At 30.8% G+C, this 17,717-nt stretch overlaps 1 protein-coding gene across 1 annotated transcript in view; it reads right to left on the bottom strand.

The window, feature by feature from the left end:
- Nucleotides 1-3,977: 3,977 nt before the first annotated feature.
- The window catches only part of LOC122268367 (fatty acid synthase), a 94,456-nt gene continuing 80,716 nt past the window's right edge, over nt 3,978-17,717 (bottom strand). The window contains exons 23-28 of the mRNA XM_071183757.1: nt 17,162-17,284; nt 15,936-16,153; nt 12,462-12,812; nt 10,902-11,184; nt 6,645-6,878; nt 3,978-4,948 (exon numbers count right to left, since the gene is read on the bottom strand). Coding sequence (XP_071039858.1) covers nt 4,710-4,948; nt 6,645-6,878; nt 10,902-11,184; nt 12,462-12,812; nt 15,936-16,153; nt 17,162-17,284 — 1,448 coding nt within the window. The 3' untranslated portion in view covers nt 3,978-4,709. The remainder of the gene's footprint in view (nt 4,949-6,644; nt 6,879-10,901; nt 11,185-12,461; nt 12,813-15,935; nt 16,154-17,161; nt 17,285-17,717) is intronic.

A 17,717-nucleotide genomic window follows, 5' to 3' on the forward strand; every position in this document is an offset into this window, starting at 1 on the left:
AAATATTCTTTTTGTGCCCTGACTGACCAACTGATTCTTAAATATAATTACCTCTCCTATCTCCTCTAACACCTTCTGATTTCTGGGAATATCCCCTTCAGTATGTTAATCACTTTACCATAATTTTATGGCCAAATTTAGAGGAAAGAAAAAGTATAATTCTAACTGTTACATTTTTCCCTAGGGGCTAAAGAGGTGAAAAGTTGAGAATCATAATCAGATGTAGCAAGGATATTTACCTCCTTAAGTTATTAAAAAATAGTGAAAAATAATAATAATAGTTTTTTCAGTGTTTTTTCACATTTTTTAAATTTATTTTCTGTATATTCCAGTTTCTCACTTTTCAATTTTCCAAACACCCTTAAATAATGTTACTTCATTAAAAACTTCATTCCCCTAAAGCAAATTAAATTGAAAATAACAGTCGACTTATTTCAAGCAGTTCTATAAAAGGTGCCCGTTTTACAAATGGCAAAATAAAGCTGAGAAACAAACAGCAGTCGAGATGAGGAAAAGATGAAAAATAGAACAAGAAAACCCATGTGGCACAGAGGGACTAATCAGGGTGAAATGCATTTCCGTGCACTATAAAGAGTGGAACTAATGTATTTTATAAGGGAATCAGAGCATTCACACGAATAAAACAAGATTCCAGTTCGTCAAGATGTGACTGAGGTGGATATAATTTTGGCATTGTCGAAATTAAATTTATGCCCAAGATTCTAACAATGTGCAGCGTTTGATGATATCTCGTATTCTTGATAGTATATTTTTAAGTGCTTAAAATATGTCGATTGTAATTTAATTTTGTACATTTGTATAAGAAGGAAGTTTTTTATCAAGTAATATATCACTGTTTCAGTTTCTTGGGATTATTCAATACATTTAAATAATATAAACATTCAGTCAAAACTTTGGCTAAAAAGGGTTGAAGGTGGGGTGGTTAGGAGGCTGTCTTCCAATGAATCTTCCAAACTTTCTTGCAGCAATTTTAAAACTTCTTTTAAGGGGCAAAATTATTATAACTGTTAAATCTCTTCTTAGAAGCATGGTAGTTTGAAGGTTCTTAAACATGAATATTTGAAAGATTAGGAGATTTACGTGTTTTTGTTCTCTTAATTAAAAAAATCATTAAAAATAAATATTTCTTCTGCTTTTTTTTCCCCTCAATTATTTATTTTACTAATTTTCTACATATTTTAGCAGGGTGGCCACCCACCTGGAAAATCTTGCATACCTTGAATAAAACCTTGCATACCTCGAGTTATCAAGAAATTTTTTTATACTGGAAAAAAAATGAAAAAGTCGGTGAAGTTCAGATAAAAGCCTGGGAAAATCAGTGAATTTTAAAGAAAAGCTAGAATTTTTTTCCCTAATTTTACTATTATTTTACCATTAATTATACCCACTATTTTTTATCCAGAAATTTATTGCTAACGGAATATCATCAGCACATGGGACTTTGCAGTATTTGAAAGGCATTAGTTTGTGGTGGGGGGTAGAAGAAGGGATTAGGATATTTGCTCCTGTTTACAAAAGTACTTTCCTTCCTTCTAGTTTGTGGGCTGAATCTATTTATCGTTCAAGTTTGTTCCAATGCTTTGGAGATACTTTCTTTATTTGGCAAAATGATCCAAAATCTTTTAGTAGTTTTAACTTTATAAAGTTCTCCAAGAATTATTTTGTTATAATTTAATAACAGTATGCTTTTTTTCAGACGATTTTTTTAAAAGATATCGTACTCATGGCCAATGAAATATCTGTAATTTTTTTCTCTGCCAAGCCAACCAATCGCACATCTTCTTACAATCGTTAGCAGCAATAATTTGCGAAAAATCGCTATAATTGTTGCTAATTTTCTCAATATCATTTTAACCTTTTAAAACATATTTTAATCAGGGGCCCCCACCAGGGGGGGGGAGGTGGGAGCGTGATGCACCCACTTGAAGCTTGGGGGGGGGGAATTTTTACACTAAATAAAATGAATAGTTTGGGGGGGAGAATTTAGAATTTACCCAAGAATGCGCCCAAGAGCTTGGGGGGGGGATGGGGGCCACTGATTTTAATTCAAAAAAGTTTTTTTTAAAGACTAATTTTGTGTTGTTAACATTTCCGATGATGTTTCAGAAACTGTTACTTCTTTTTCGCTAAAAAGCTGGCCAAAAACTAAGGAATATATGAGAAACATGTTTAACAATGTATAAGCATAGAGTATAAAAATTTTATTGATATGTGTTAATGAGTAAGAAGGAAAATAAAACTTTTCTTTACTCTACAGCTACAGGTTTCTAGATGTAAAAACAATTAACTTTTCTTAAACTAGGTGGTTAAAAAAACCAGGTGGTTAGATTGGAATTCTTTAAATATGATTTCGAATAAAAAAAAGAATAACATTTTCAGAATTTTATCTAGCTTTTCTCTATAGAGAATGACACAAAATATTCGACAATTTTGCATTTGTGACATTCATTTTTAAATACACAATGTCTCTAAAAATAATAATGCTAATTCAAAACAAACAACATATAAACATTTGACTAAAGATATTGATTTAAAGAAAATATGATTAATGAATTTTATAAAGAGCACTGTTTGGACAAAATAGGGTGAAACGGCTCGATATTTAAATGTTATTCAAATTTTAAAATTCAAAGCAAAAATAAATTTAAAAATGTATTGATGTATAATCGCCTAGAATTATTTTCTTTCGCTTAAAAAAATATATTAAACAATACTTGTCCACGGTTTTTTGAATATTTCTCTATATTTGCTATAGATTCTATATTTTTCTATATTTTGAATATATGCTCTATATTTGCTATTTGGTACTCTCTGTGTGAAAGCTACTTAAAATAACACATTAAAACATTTTTATTCAATAAAAACATTTTTATTCAATCTACATGCTAAACATATCATCTTCTCTGCATCAATTTTAATTTTTTAAAATTAATGTTGTACCAAAACATCAAAAATTCTGAAAAATGAAAAACAAAATCTTGCTAAGTTGTTAAAATAAATTTAATATAATTATTTTTTTAAGATGATATATTAAAAAAATTATATTTTGAATAAAATACGTTAGAACATTTACACTTTTTGGGGGGCAAATTAAAAAAAAAAAAAAAAAAAGAAAAANAAAAAAAAAAAAAAAAAAAAAAGAAAACGCTGACCTAGAAAGTTTTAAGATTTTTAATTGAAAATCAGGAGAATATGAAACCTGATTTGAGAGGCCATCCTGTCTAGCTTTCAACCACATTTTCCTCTTCAAAATAATATGTAAACAAAATTTGGGCTAAAAGAGTGAGTGAGTGAATCCCAAAGCTCTCACAAGAAACTTAGGAAGATTCAGTATGAGAAATTCCTGACTTGCTCTACCCAATTAAGTGTGGTAAAATATTTTTAATATTTGACTTAAGAAGAAAAGAATATTGGAAGATGGATTATGTAGAAAATTAATTGAAAAACTGTGAAGAAAAATAGAAAAAGGATCTTTTGATGATTTTTTCTATAAATTACGGGTGCAAATCACTTCAAAATCTCTCACTTTATTGTAACAATCTCTCACTTTACTGTGCTTACGGTGGAAGATAATGGCGTCTGTGAGGTATCTCCTTTTCTTGATTCTTCGACAGAGAGATTTTTAATGTCCCTGAATTTCATATCGATCAGTTCTTGCATCGTGATGTTTAGATTGANAATAGGGTGAAACGGCTCGATATTTAAATGTTATTCAAATTTTAAAATTCAAAGCAAAAATAAATTTAAAAATGTATTGATGTATAATCGCCTAGAATTATTTTCTTTCGCTTAAAAAAATATATTAAACAATACTTGTCCACGGTTTTTTGAATATTTCTCTATATTTGCTATAGATTCTATATTTTTCTATATTTTGAATATATGCTCTATATTTGCTATTTGGTACTCTCTGTGTGAAAGCTACTTAAAATAACACATTAAAACATTTTTATTCAATAAAAACATTTTTATTCAATCTACATGCTAAACATATCATCTTCTCTGCATCAATTTTAATTTTTTAAAATAAATGTTGTACCAAAACATCAAAAATTCTGAAAAATGAAAAACAAAATCTTGCTAAGTTGTTAAAATAAATTTAATATAATTATTTTTTCAAGATGATATATTAAAAAAATTATATTTTAAATAAAATACGTTAGAACATTTACTCTTTTTGGGGGGCAAAAAAAAAAAAAGCTGACCTAGAAAGTTTAAGATTTTTACTTGAAAATCAGGGGAACATGAAACCTGATTTGAGAGGCCATCCTGTCTAGCTTCCAACCACATTTTCCTCTTCAAAATTTCAAAATAATATGTAAACAAAATTTAGGCTAAAAGAGTGAGTGAGTGAAACCCAAAGCTCTCACAAGAAACTTAGGAAGATTCACTGCATGAGAAATTCCTGACCCAATTAAGTATGGTAAAATATTTTTAATATTTGGCTTAAGAAGAAAAGAATATTGGAAGACGGATTATGTAGAAAATTAATTAAAAAACTGTGAAGTAAAATAGAAAGAGGATCTTTAGATGATTTTTTCTATAAATTACGGGCGCAAATCTCTCACTTTACTGTGCTTCCGGCGAAAGTTTAATGGATGCAGCAGAAGATAATGGCGTCTGTGAGGTATCTCCTTTTCTTGATTCTTCGACAGAGAGATTTTTAATGTCCCTGAATTTCATATCGATCAGTTCTTGCATCGTGATGCAGCAGAAGATAATGGCGTCTGTGAGGTATCTCCTTTTCTTGATTCTTCGACAGAGAGATTTTTAATGTCCCTGAATTTCATATCGATCAGTTCTTGCATCGTGATGTTTAGATTGAATTCACTCTCAATCAGTTGCTTTATCTCAACACTCAACAAAGAATCAAGGCCCATTTCCTTTAAGGGTCGATTAAGAAAAGACTCTGTCACTTCTGTCATCCCTGAAAACAAGAAAATCATTATATTCTTATGTATATTTCTGTGAAAGACCGAACTTAATGAATGTCAAGAGTCTTCGGAGAATATCGACATTCACATAATCACTTTTTCTGTTTTGCATATAATTATTTTGTGTATAACATGCAATCGCCTAAATCAGTGGTCGGCAAAGTGCGGCTCCAGAGCCGCATGTGGCCTTTTGGCTTCTTAAGTGCGGCTCTGGCATAAATATCCACGGAAGGCGCAGTAATATTTTCATATAAAAAAAAAAAACTTGGTAGGAAAAAAATTACATCTTATTTTGATAAATTAATCAGAAGAGCTAATACGAGATTTTAAGAACAAAGCAGATATTCTGAAAGTATTAAAGAGGTACCATTGTCTGCCAAAGCCATTAAAGATAGGATAATTAAAATGTGTTCAAATATAACCACCCAGCATATCGAAGATCTGAAATTGGTTTCGGCTTTATCAATAGCAGTTGACGAGTCTTGTGACATAAATGATGCAGCGCAAGTTTCACTTTTTGCAAGATTTATGTCTCATTCAGGCGCTAACGAAGAACTTTTAGGATTATTGCCACTCAAAGGTGGAGAAGATATCGCAAATGCTGTAATTGAGTGCGTGGATAAACATCATATTCCCCTCGATAAAATTGTGTCGATTTCAACAGATCGGGCCAAAAGTATGACCGGCGTAAGAAAAGGGTTTGTTGCTATTTTGAAAGAAAAAATTAATCACGAGATACTTGTTTACCATTGTATCATTCACCAAGAAGCGCTGTGTGCGCAAACATTTCCGGATGAAATTTGTGAAGTTATGGAATTAGTGATTGCCATTATCAACTCCATTTTAGCTAAAACTCTTAATCATCGCCAATTCAAAGCTAGCGTTTTGCTGTTCTTTTCCGTTCCTCATATATATGCGAACAATCTTTTTCAAGCATGAACATTATCAAGAGTAAACTGAGATTGATGAGAACTTGGAATCATGCCTAAAATTAAAAACAACAACATGACTTACTCAAACTTTCCAAGGAGATGCAAGCACATTGTTCGCATTAATAAATACTTATTAAGTATGAAATTTAGTGTAATAAAAGTTTACTAAACAAGCAGATTTGGCTCCCAATTTTTTTAAAAATTGTTGTAATGTTCATATTTGGCTAATAAGTTTGCCGACCACTGGCCTAAATAAACATCAATATAGAGAATTTTGGAAAAAGAATTTGAAGAAAATTTTTCGATTACTTTTTTAGGACAAACCGGAATATCCCGAAATATGCTTAATAAAGTTAGCCCTATTAGCCTTTCTTCTTTAGTAGTATTTCTTGTTGCTGTTTTTACGCGTTTAAGAGTACAAAAAGTTCTTTCTGCAGTTGCTGTGGTGATTGGCAACGTAGGCAATATTGATAACAAGCAATAAATGTAATGGCTGAAGGAAAGATGAGCCACAAGGTCAAGTGAAGATGATGCACTAACGAAGGTGGTGTACTGGGAAAAGGTTTGATTCGACAGTTTTTGTTTTTCTTTTTGCTGAGAGGCTCAAAAAAAGACTAAAAAGTTTGAATCCCAGAATTTCGGGGGAAGGGATTTGTCTCGACGGTCCCCCCCCCCCGGCTACGGGCCTGCTTGGCAGCTAAACTCTTAAAAATATATGAAATGCGGACAAAAGACAGGGGTAAAAAAATTAACTTACCCATAAGCTTTGTTACTTTATCAAAGACATCGACTGTTTGAGTTTTCGGTTTTTCAGAATCTTCTAAAGTTACATAACTGCAAGTCACAGGATAATCGGTTTGACAGAACAAATCTAATGTATCTAGGCAGGATTGAATGCTTTGTGCTCGTACGCCAGCAACCATTGCGTCATTTTTCTTTTCTCGGTATACGACGCCAACATCACCGATGATGCCCCACTGAATAGCAAGTCCTGAAAAAAAAAAGGTTCCAAATACAAGATGTTCTGCAATCACTACCCTCAATATTTGTTTTTAGAATTCTTACAAAAAATACAGCTCATGGTGCCGGAAATTAATTATTAGTATGGAAGAAACAAAATCTGTCGATTCAGTAATGAAAAAGGCGGAAAAATGAACGAAAAAGATGAGAACAAAGCCAAATGAAACGTGGAGGTATTTTGAAGATAGAGTAAAATTAATGGTCACCATAGTCCAGTGTTTCCCAAAGTACGCGTACCCCCAGGGGTACGGGAACAGTTTAGCTGGGGTACGCGTCCTTATGCGAAATATCTTGCAACAAACGAAAATTTCAAAAGATTTTATTTGAAAACAAAGCTAGCCATGAAAATGTACGATTACGTATTTTTCTATTGGCTATTTTTTGCAGTGTTAACAGTTAATAATTAGTGGTATCAACAGCCAGTTGTGATTTTTAACTTTTGTGCAATTTTTTTATATTAAAAAATACATTCATTTTTTTATTCGTGGCACACAGCGTTACGAAAAATTTAGAAAGGGTACTCAAAAGTTTGGGAGACACTGCCATAGTCTATTCTAGAGTGTGACAAAATGTAAAATGGCGATTTAAAAAATATTTGCCAGTCATCACCAGAAAGCCACTTTTTTCATCGAAAATGCGCATGTGCCTTTTATTATTTTTTTAAAAATAAATGTGGAAAAATTATGAATATTTTAAATTATGGGATATCAAGTCGTTTTTTAAAACTTTTCTCAATTTTATAACGTTTACCATATTTTGAGGAATACTTTAATACAAATGCCTAGCATTATTAATATTAACTGTTATTTTAAACGACTGATAACTTGATTGATTCAAAAATTGATAAATTGAAAGTTGGTTGATAAAAATGGCAACTGCTAAAATTGTTACATCACTCTATTATATAATTCAGTAATAAAATGTTCTAGTTTTGCCAAGTGTTTCAAATAATTAGCTTCCAGCTCTGGATTCATTTGGTAAACAAAAAGGATTTGATGATTTTAACCCAGCCTCAACAATAATTTGTAGATTTATGTGTTTTTGTATTCACCAGACTTGAATATTAATGAATGACTCTAAAAAATATATTTTTTATTGTTTGGTGGAATTCTGAAAATAAATACGCAAGCAGGTAATTATGGAATACCCTGTTATGTTTATTATGTTACTGTTTATTATTATTTTATTGATAACTTTTGAAATTTTAAAAAATGTTGTTTTTCGAAAAAAAACAAGGCCTTTAAGAGGATTTATGGTTTCATGAAAAAATAAATAGTTATACACTGAAGAGCCAAAAAAACTGGTACAGGCATGAGTATGCAAATAAAGCCAATCAAAGTACAGCGCTGCGATCGGCAAAGCATATATAAGACAACGAGTGTCTATCACAGTTCTTAGATCGGTTACTGCTGCTACAATGCCAGGTTATACAGATTTANGTGATTTAAAAAATATTTGCCAGTCATCACCTGAAAGCCACTTTTTTCATCGAAAATGCGCATATGCCTTTTATTATTTTTTTAAAAATAAATGTGAAAAAATTATGACTATTTTATATTATGTGATATCAAGTCGTTTTTTAAAACTTTTCTTGACTTTTTAACGTTTTCTATATTTTGAGGAATACTTTAAAACAAATGCCTAGCATTATTAATATTAACCCATTTTTTACGATTGATAACTTGTTTGATTCAAAAATTGATAACTTGAAAATTGATTGATAAAAATGGCCCCTGCTAAACTTGTTACATCACTCCATTATATAATTCAGTAATAAAATGTTCTAGCTTTGCAAAGTGTTGCAAATAATTAGCTTCCGGCTCTGGATTCATTTAGTAAACAAAAAGGATGATGATTTTAACCCAACCTCAACAGTAATTTGTAGATTTATGTGTTTTCGTATTCACCACACTTAAATATTAATGAATGACTCTAAAAAATGTATTTTTTAATCTCTGGTGGAATTCTTAAAATAAATACGCAAGCAGGTAATTATGGAATACCCTGTTATGTTTATTATGTTACTGTTTATTATTATTTTATTGATAACTTTTGAAATTTTAAAAAATGTTGTTTTTCGAAAAAAAACAAGGCCTTTAAGAGGATTTATGGTTTCATGAAAAAATAAATAGTTATACACTGAAGAGCCAAAAAAACTGGTACAGGCATGAGTATGCAAATAAAGCCAATCAAAGTACAGCGCTGCGATCGGCAAAGCATATATAAGACAACGAGTGTCTATCACAGTTCTTAGATCGGTTACTGCTGCTACAATGCCAGGTTATACAGATTTAAGTGAGTTTGAACGTGGTGTTATAGTTGGCGCATGGGAGATGGGGCATAGCATCTCCGAGGTAGAAATGAAATTTGGATTTTCACATACGACCATTTCACGAGTATACCGTGAGTATCGGAAATCCGGTAAAACATCATTATTGAACATTGTTGGAACATATTTGGGATGCCTTGCAACGTGATGTTCAGAAGATATCCCCACCCCCTCTTACTCCCACTGGTTTATGGACAGCCCTGCAGGATTCATGGTGTCAATTATCTCCAGCACTACTTCACACATTGATCGAATCCATGACGAATCCGTGTTGTGGCACTTCTGCGTGCTCGCGGGAACCCTACACGATATTAGGCAGGTATACCAGTTTTTTTTTTGGCTCTTCAGTGTACAAACTTACTTAAAAAAATCTTGTAAAAAAAGGTCGGAATCAAAAAAATGAAACTCCGCTAGATTTTTTTCATCCAGTTTGTGTAATTTTTCAATAGTAAAAAACAAGTTTTTTTTTTAGTTAAATTATTATACAAAAGCTAAATTGAATAAAACAAATGACTGCCGTAAAAAAATTTGAGTATAATAGCATAAGTGCCAAAATTTAACGTTACATGGATTTTTCCAAACTCTGTACAGTTTGTTGGAACTAGACCAGTAACATTGTTGTGTATCAGGCTGTCTCATTATACTGAAATGAACTATCATGAAAGCAATGTTGCTTCTCTTAAGTTGGTAAACTCACTTAAGTAAAAAATAACTGGAGACGTCTACCAAGCTTAGACAAGTGTAGTACTTCACGGATTTTTCCAAATTTAGTAGAATTTGTTGGAACTAAACCAGTAGCATAATTGTTATGTATCAGGCTATTTCATTATACTGAAATGAACTCTCACGAAAGCAATGTTGCTTCTTTAAAGTTGGTAAACATACTTTAAGTAAACAATAATTGACGACGTCTACTACTCAAAGACAACTATATATGCTTTAAAAAAATAAAACGTGATTTATAATGTTTAAAAAATTTTGCTGTCTGTCAAATTAACTTTAAAAAATCGCTGGAGAATTTCGACATAAGCTATGATTATCTTCATAAGTTGGAGTTATTCTTTATCAACACCTTATGCATCTTAGTAAACATTCAAAGACACTAAAAGAGTTTGAAAGAACTATGCATTTATTTAAAAATAATTACTGCATTTTATTTAAACAATTTCAAAGGCGTGTTCTTTAACGTATAAAATTAAATTTTCCGTTCCAAGAATGCTCAAGATACTTATTATCTAATCTTAATATGGTCTAAGCACATTGTACCTACAAAACAAATGACAGAACATTGATTTTTCTCTAATGAAAAGTGTTATTTAAAAATATCTATTTTCATGTATTAAATAATTCAAATTAAATATGATGAATAATTAAATAATTCAATCATTAAATAATTCAATTTTACAACATCAAAAGTCAGTTTATAATTCCTAGAATGTTAATATTACTTAATATCTAATAATAATAATTGTAATAATTGGCGTAAAAAAAACCCTACTTATAAATGCGCACTTTTACAATAAACAGTGTTAAAAAATTCGGTGCTATGGAACACATTAAGCTAACTAGTAAACAAGCCGAACAGCGGTCAAAGATAATAGACTAGCTCATTGGCTAACTACTAGACTAGCCTTTCAATCAGAGTTTAGAAAAAGGCTCAATTACCATGGAGTCCAGATTTTCTCCTCTTTTCGCATATGCGTTCCATTACAGAATTAGCATAACCATAATTAGTCTGACCAGCATTTCCTCTTCCAGAACTGATTGAAGAAAAGCAAACAAAGAAATCTAAATCAGGACACATTTTTGTAGTTAGTTTATCTAATACCTTGGTTGCTGTAGCTTTAACGGCACAAACATCTTTGAAAGTCTCCGGACTTTGACTGTTTATGAAAGCATCTTTCAATACTTCATCTTTCAATTCATCAACAACATTGTTTTTATATATCTAATCCATTTATAATGTATACCCTTATACCCTTATAATGTATACCCTTATACCCTTATATATACCCTTATTTTGATTGCAAGAAAGAAAGTGCTTTTGAAGGTATAGAAATGCAGTGTGCAGAAAAGTAAAGCATGAAAAAGAAAAGATATTACCCTGAATAACTTTTCTTCCAATGATCACATTTGCATAAATTAAGTGCTAATTTTAGTGGTTCAAACGAGTGACCTGGTGAAATATACTAATTTATTGGTACAGGTGCAAAAAAGTACTTTTTCGAACTAAACATACCTTTTATAAAACATGTTTGGAATTTTAACAATCAAAGTACGATGTTTGAAATATGGCACAATTGTTTTGTTAAGACAGCGGTCAAAATGTTTGGCTCCTCAATGTTAATTTTACTTTTTGCGTATTTCGTCATTTCTTGGTAAGTCTTAAAACAGCCGAGAAAGTTTTTTACACAATTATATAAATGGTTTATCTAAAAATAATTCCAGGTACAAAATAATTTTTAATAATTGTATATAGTTTTTTTATTTCATAACGGTCGAAAAAATTTTGAATTGTTAAATACATACATCTATTCACCTCTTAAAATTTTGTAATTAAAATGGAAAAATACAAAAATATAACTTAATCGTTTAATTAGTTCTTAAGAAATAGAAAAAAAAGTTGTTCAAGTGTTTTTTTTTTTCAGAACTACTACCAGACTGATTTCGTTTAAATTTTGTATTTTGTCATTTAAAATTTCCTAATTAATTGTGCACAAATTTGTATACCTACAAAAATTCCAAAACATCGTCGAACCTAAATAAAACAATAAAATTAATAGCTATTGAAAATTCTTTTTTACATTGAAATATCATTGGACAAACGAATTTTATAACTGTGTGAAAAAAAAGATTTTGGATTAGCTTAAAATATTTTTGAGTTTAACAAAATGCGCAAAAAGGGGAATTAATATTTGGGGGCGCAAGCTTCGGATTGTTCTCCCGCACTAAACTCTTAAAAACATTAGCCGATTAAAAACTTCATAGGCTTTAAAGATATATTAATGGGAAATAACAAAGTCTAAGGTGATATCATTTGATTGATGATGATATCTTTTGATTTGATTGATGATTTGTCTAAGATGATATCCTTTTCTGAATGTTAGTAAGTAGAGCCCAATAACATGTGTCTCGTAATCATGGCGGCTTTCATACCAATAAACCAAATGAGTACAATAGTAATAATTTATCCCGTAATTAAACTACATGAAAAGTACTACTTACCACCGCTGAATTAAATATTCCTCCTACTGCACCTAGTTTACTAGCTTCCTTTAGCAATTGTTCAGCTTCATTGGATTTAGAAACATCTAGTGTTGACACTTGGACGCTAACATCGTTTATGTTCCATTGTTTGAGCCACAGCCTACGATGGGCAACATTGAGTCCTTTCCTTGAAGTTATGACTATTTTTTTCCCACCTCTCTTGAGTATCCATTTTGTAACTTCCATTCCAAAGCCACCGAAACCTCCAATAACAATATATGATTTGTTTGGATAGAAATATGTGTTTGGAGTAGCTTGTAGCATTAAAGTTTCTGGAGGTGTGACCTTCGATTGTTCTTCGTCTCTTATCTGAAATGATATGTCACACAGAATTTACCAATTGATTCACTCTTTATCGTAAATTATATTAAAAACGTTTTGAGACTTATTTAAAATAAAATATGAAAGAGATCGTAGCCAACCGATGATATTTTGGTGGGCCATCATGTCATCAAATCCAATTCAAATAAATACTGAAAAAAATACTAAAGGAAAAAAAATTATTTCAGATGATAACTGGTAGTGTAAAATTCTTAACTGTTGTTTATAAAAATAAAAAAAAGTTTAGTCTCCTTAAAGTATTTTTAAGAGCAGCAATTAAGTTTAAGTAATAAGTGATTTAGCTTGACTTATGCAGCTATACTTTTAAATGGCTTTTCCATGGTTGTGATTCCACGCAAGTTATTTTAAAGCAAAATAATATAAGTTAAACAAGGATTAAGGCAAGTATTATTTTGACTTCTGAATGACTAGTGTGATAAAAAATGTTTCAACTATGCGTTTCAAAATTATTTTGTCTTTGAATTAGCACGTATTTGGAAATCGTGGCTGTAATGATGGAGAGCTGAAAAAAAAGAACTATTATTTATTTGAAGAAAAAAAATTAACTAAAATAAGTCAGCTTGCTAATAATGATGCCTGTCTCTATCCCATGATCCGTCTACCACTGATGTTTTACGTCAGCACTGGGGCCGGTACCAGCAGAGTGTGGAATTCGTATGGACTAGCGATTGCTGGGATTCGAACCCAGTTCACCTCATTGGAAGCCGAATGCTCTATCCCATGAGCCATCGGCTCATTCCTGACGATTATCCGAAGACATGCAAGCACAATTTTGATCTTCCGAGTAGGGAATGGCTCCCCAGCTAGTCGCGAAGTTAAACTTTAAGGAGAGAAAGGGAACATAAATAGGCTTAAGATTTGAATAGAAACCCGGTATTGGAAACTTCTTCGCTCTCCTCCAGGTGATGTTGTCCACAAGAGTATTGTAGGGGTGCACTGATAAGTGCTGTGTACGCAACACCTCTGATTTCCGCAATGAATCTGGTTGCAAGAATCGTCATTGCTGTTGCAGTTATCCAACGAAATCCTGGTGCATTATTGAACGAGTCTGCACATCCATGGCCCGACAATGTATCGCACGCATTGCTAGAAGTGGTGGAAACTTTGAACATCTTTTGTGACAGTTTCACATATTATCTACCATACTACATGAAATATCTTTGACAAATTTATATTTCAGAAGATCTCAGTCCTGTGTCTCTTTGTTTCCGTCATACTTCTTTCTCTTGACATTTTCGAGCATGAGTTGCTATGCAATTCTAAAACCTTGTGACGTCCTCTACCTGCATTTAAAGTCTGTCCCAATAATCCTGGGACATCCTGTAAGCAATAGTTATTTTCCAATCATAGTTTTTTATTTCAATGTGTATATTAAGTAAACATTTATTATATTGATCTTTTAAAAGTCCTTATATATCTAAATTATAAGTTTTAAACTAATAAATCATCTTAGAGCGCACTCATATTTTGTTTCGACAAGTTAAAAGCTAATCATGAAACAATTGTGCTACCAGTTTTTATAAAATTAAAAAAAAAAAAAAAAACTCGCACACACATTAATTTATGCATTAATTGAATTATATTTAATTTAAGTGTTTTGAACATAATTTTAAAAGTTTTTAACAAAATTTCAATTTTAAATTAAGTTGCGCGTTAACGGGTTTATATGTTGACACTTTACTTTTCAATTCATGATTACAAAAAAAAAGTTAACATTTTCCAAGTATTTATATGTTATAATTTCAAGAATAGGCTTGTTTTTAGATATTTGTATGGCATATAAATTCATAAAGAGCATTAAAAAATAACCAAAATTAAGTGTTCCTTTACTGGTAAATTTTGTGCTCCTTCACTGGTAAGAACTGTTCCTTCACTTGGTCTTCTTACTACTTGCTATTTGAACCTCCAGAACTTTAAAACAATATTATGTAAGTACTCTGCAATTTTTTTTACATAATTTGAAACTAGTAACAAATATGTTGACACTGTCATTTAACTAAAATTACGAATTTTGAAATTATTATGATTTTTTAAAAGGCAAGCGAAGCTTAAGTGTTCCTTCACTGGTTAATTTACCCTATAGTGCGGCAAAACCAGTATCTGTGAAATATGGTCTCAATAATTTGGTCAGGAGAGCGATCCAAAGTTTGGACTCCTTAATGTTAATTTTACTTTTTGCATATTTCGCTATATCTCCAAGTCTTTTTTAACGAATTGAAATTTTTTTATACATAATTATAATATTCGTTTATCCAGCAATAATTCAATGCAAAAAAATATTTTTATTATTATATTAATTTTTATTATTTTATTTAGGAATGATCGAAAATATTTGAGTTGTAAGTTGCGCAATCTTTTGCATCATTTTCAAGAATGTAACTTTACATGGCAAAATGCAAAATCTGAGCGAAATCGGTCGAATAGTTCCCGAAAAATCAAATTTTAAGTATCTGACTTTTTTGAAATTCAATTTCACTGAAGCTATTTGACTGATTTCGCTCAAATTTTGTATCTAGCCATTAAAATTACATACATTAAAATGATGTAAAAAGTTATTTACCTAACGATGCAAAAAAATTTCGACTGTTATTTAATAAATTTATAAAAAGTTATAAATATTTACAAAACGTTATTTTTTTGCATGGAATTATCTTTGGATAAACAAATTTTATAATTGAGTGTAAAAAATTTTCAATTTGCTTAAAAAGTTTTCGAAATATAGCGAAATGCGCAGTAAGTAAAATTAACATTAAAGGATTTAAACTTTGGGTCGCTTTCCTGACTGTTTGGGGGTCAGAAATCCAAATCCGTCGAAAAAGCTGTTTTTTTTTCAGAAAAAGTACGTTTTTATGTCTGATTTAGTAATTAAAAATATCGTCAGCAGCAATTAACTAGCATATTTTAGGTCACCCTCTCGAGGCATGAAGATTGAGTCCTAGAAGGTGGAAATCCGATTATTAGATCAAAAGTTGTTCAAGGTGGTCCGTTATTTTTTCCGCACTGTACGTTGAAACTGTTTGTTACCTATCTTTCCGTAAAAAAGTGATAGCTTAAAAATATTATTGACCTAAACAAAAAACGATGACTGACCTTTACGAGGACTTTTCCAACGTGTGTACCTTTGGACATATATCTGAAAGCCTTTTCAATTTGATGTCGTTTAAAAACAGTTGTGTCGAGCGGTTGGACAAGGCCGCTACTAATGCCTTTCTTTAAAAGATCTATTACCTTAAATATTGTTGGACTATCTTGCACTTCATCCAACATTATGGCATCGAAACTAATATTTTTAAGAAATACTTTTAGACCTAAAATGACATGAAAAAAAAATAGAAAATTGATGAAACCATTTTTTTAATGCAAACAATGTTGGCAAAAACCATATTATTTTTAAAAAATTAATTTATTAGATCAGGGGTAAATTTAATTAGACCAGCGACTAAAAAAATAAATTATTCTATACTATTCTTGGTAGAGCTTCCTTCATTATTTATATGCTCAAACTAATAAGTTTTAGAAGCATTTGTAATTAAATAAAAGAGAAACTAAATTGGGGTCGTATTGAAATTGGTTTTTTAAATAGCAAATTATTTTTGCCGCAACCTATGGAATGTAATAATTTAAAATTTTAAAATCATTCTAATCCACATTTGGTAACTTTTTTTAAATATATTTTTTGTCTATAATTTGCACGCATTACCCTCCCAGTATTTCTCTAGATAAAATCTTCAATACCAATGAAATCATATTTAAAAAAATCGCTACCTTAAGAATATATTTGTAAATTATTCTAAAAAAACGTAATTGCGATTTTAATCAATGATTGTTTTAAATAAAAAATCAGTTGATTTAAATCGATGATTTTTAAAAAAAAATAAAGTGAATGAATTAAATCACGAATTGAATCATGGTTTAATTCAAATGATTTAAATCATGTCAATCATACCATCATTATAAATCATGTCAACAAACCATATGAGAATTAAAAATCGATATATAAATTATGTCTACTATCTTATGACAAACTAGGAAGAGTACTTATAAGACCTATGTGTGGATATTTAGAATTAATAGCAACTTTCCAACAATCAGTTGGTACTCTTGATCATACATGGCAGTACTTTTACTTTCGTTACTTGTACCGCCGGTACAAGTAAAAAGTACGTAGTTTATCCTAATTCNGGAAGAGTACTTATAAGACCTATGTGTGGATATTTAGAATTAATAACAACTTTCCAACAATCAGTTAGTACTCTTGATATATTATACATACTTTTAAACCATTCTAATTTGAAAAAAGCTAATTCAGCACATACCTAAATTTCTGTTCAGTGATAAATCATACTTTCCGATCTCTAAAAAGTGCCCATGTTTAGCCACACAGCGAACACTAGCTTGGAATTTGTCATCTGCCAAAGAATTTAGAACGAAATCTACACCTGTAAGAATAATTTGAGTTCGAACTAAGAATCTTACAAAGAAAGGGTACTGAGTTCAATTTTAATTTCAAGTTGAAAAATTATCTTCTACATTTTTTATTTTGAGTATTGAGTATAGTAAAGTGCGGCGTGCTCTCTGCTTTCGCTTATAGCACTGCGTTTTCTTCTTCAAATTCGAGTCAACACAAACTACTATTTTTTATTTTATCTTGTGCTGTTTTTTTTTATTAATGCTTATGTTAGTCTGATCATTTATGACTCTCACAACTTTTTATTTCTCTATATAACATAAAATCATAATGGTCTGATACCGTTTTCCATTGTTGTCGGCGCATTTCTATTGGCCGGAAAATCACGTGGTAGGATCCAGTTTCTCCCCATTCTTTTCCATATTGTTTAGGCTGTCATCAGCATAAAATTAACAAAAGTCGTA

Source organism: Parasteatoda tepidariorum, chromosome 7 (genome assembly GCF_043381705.1).
Source record: "Parasteatoda tepidariorum isolate YZ-2023 chromosome 7, CAS_Ptep_4.0, whole genome shotgun sequence".
Classification (NCBI taxonomy): Eukaryota; Metazoa; Arthropoda; class Arachnida; order Araneae; family Theridiidae; genus Parasteatoda; species Parasteatoda tepidariorum.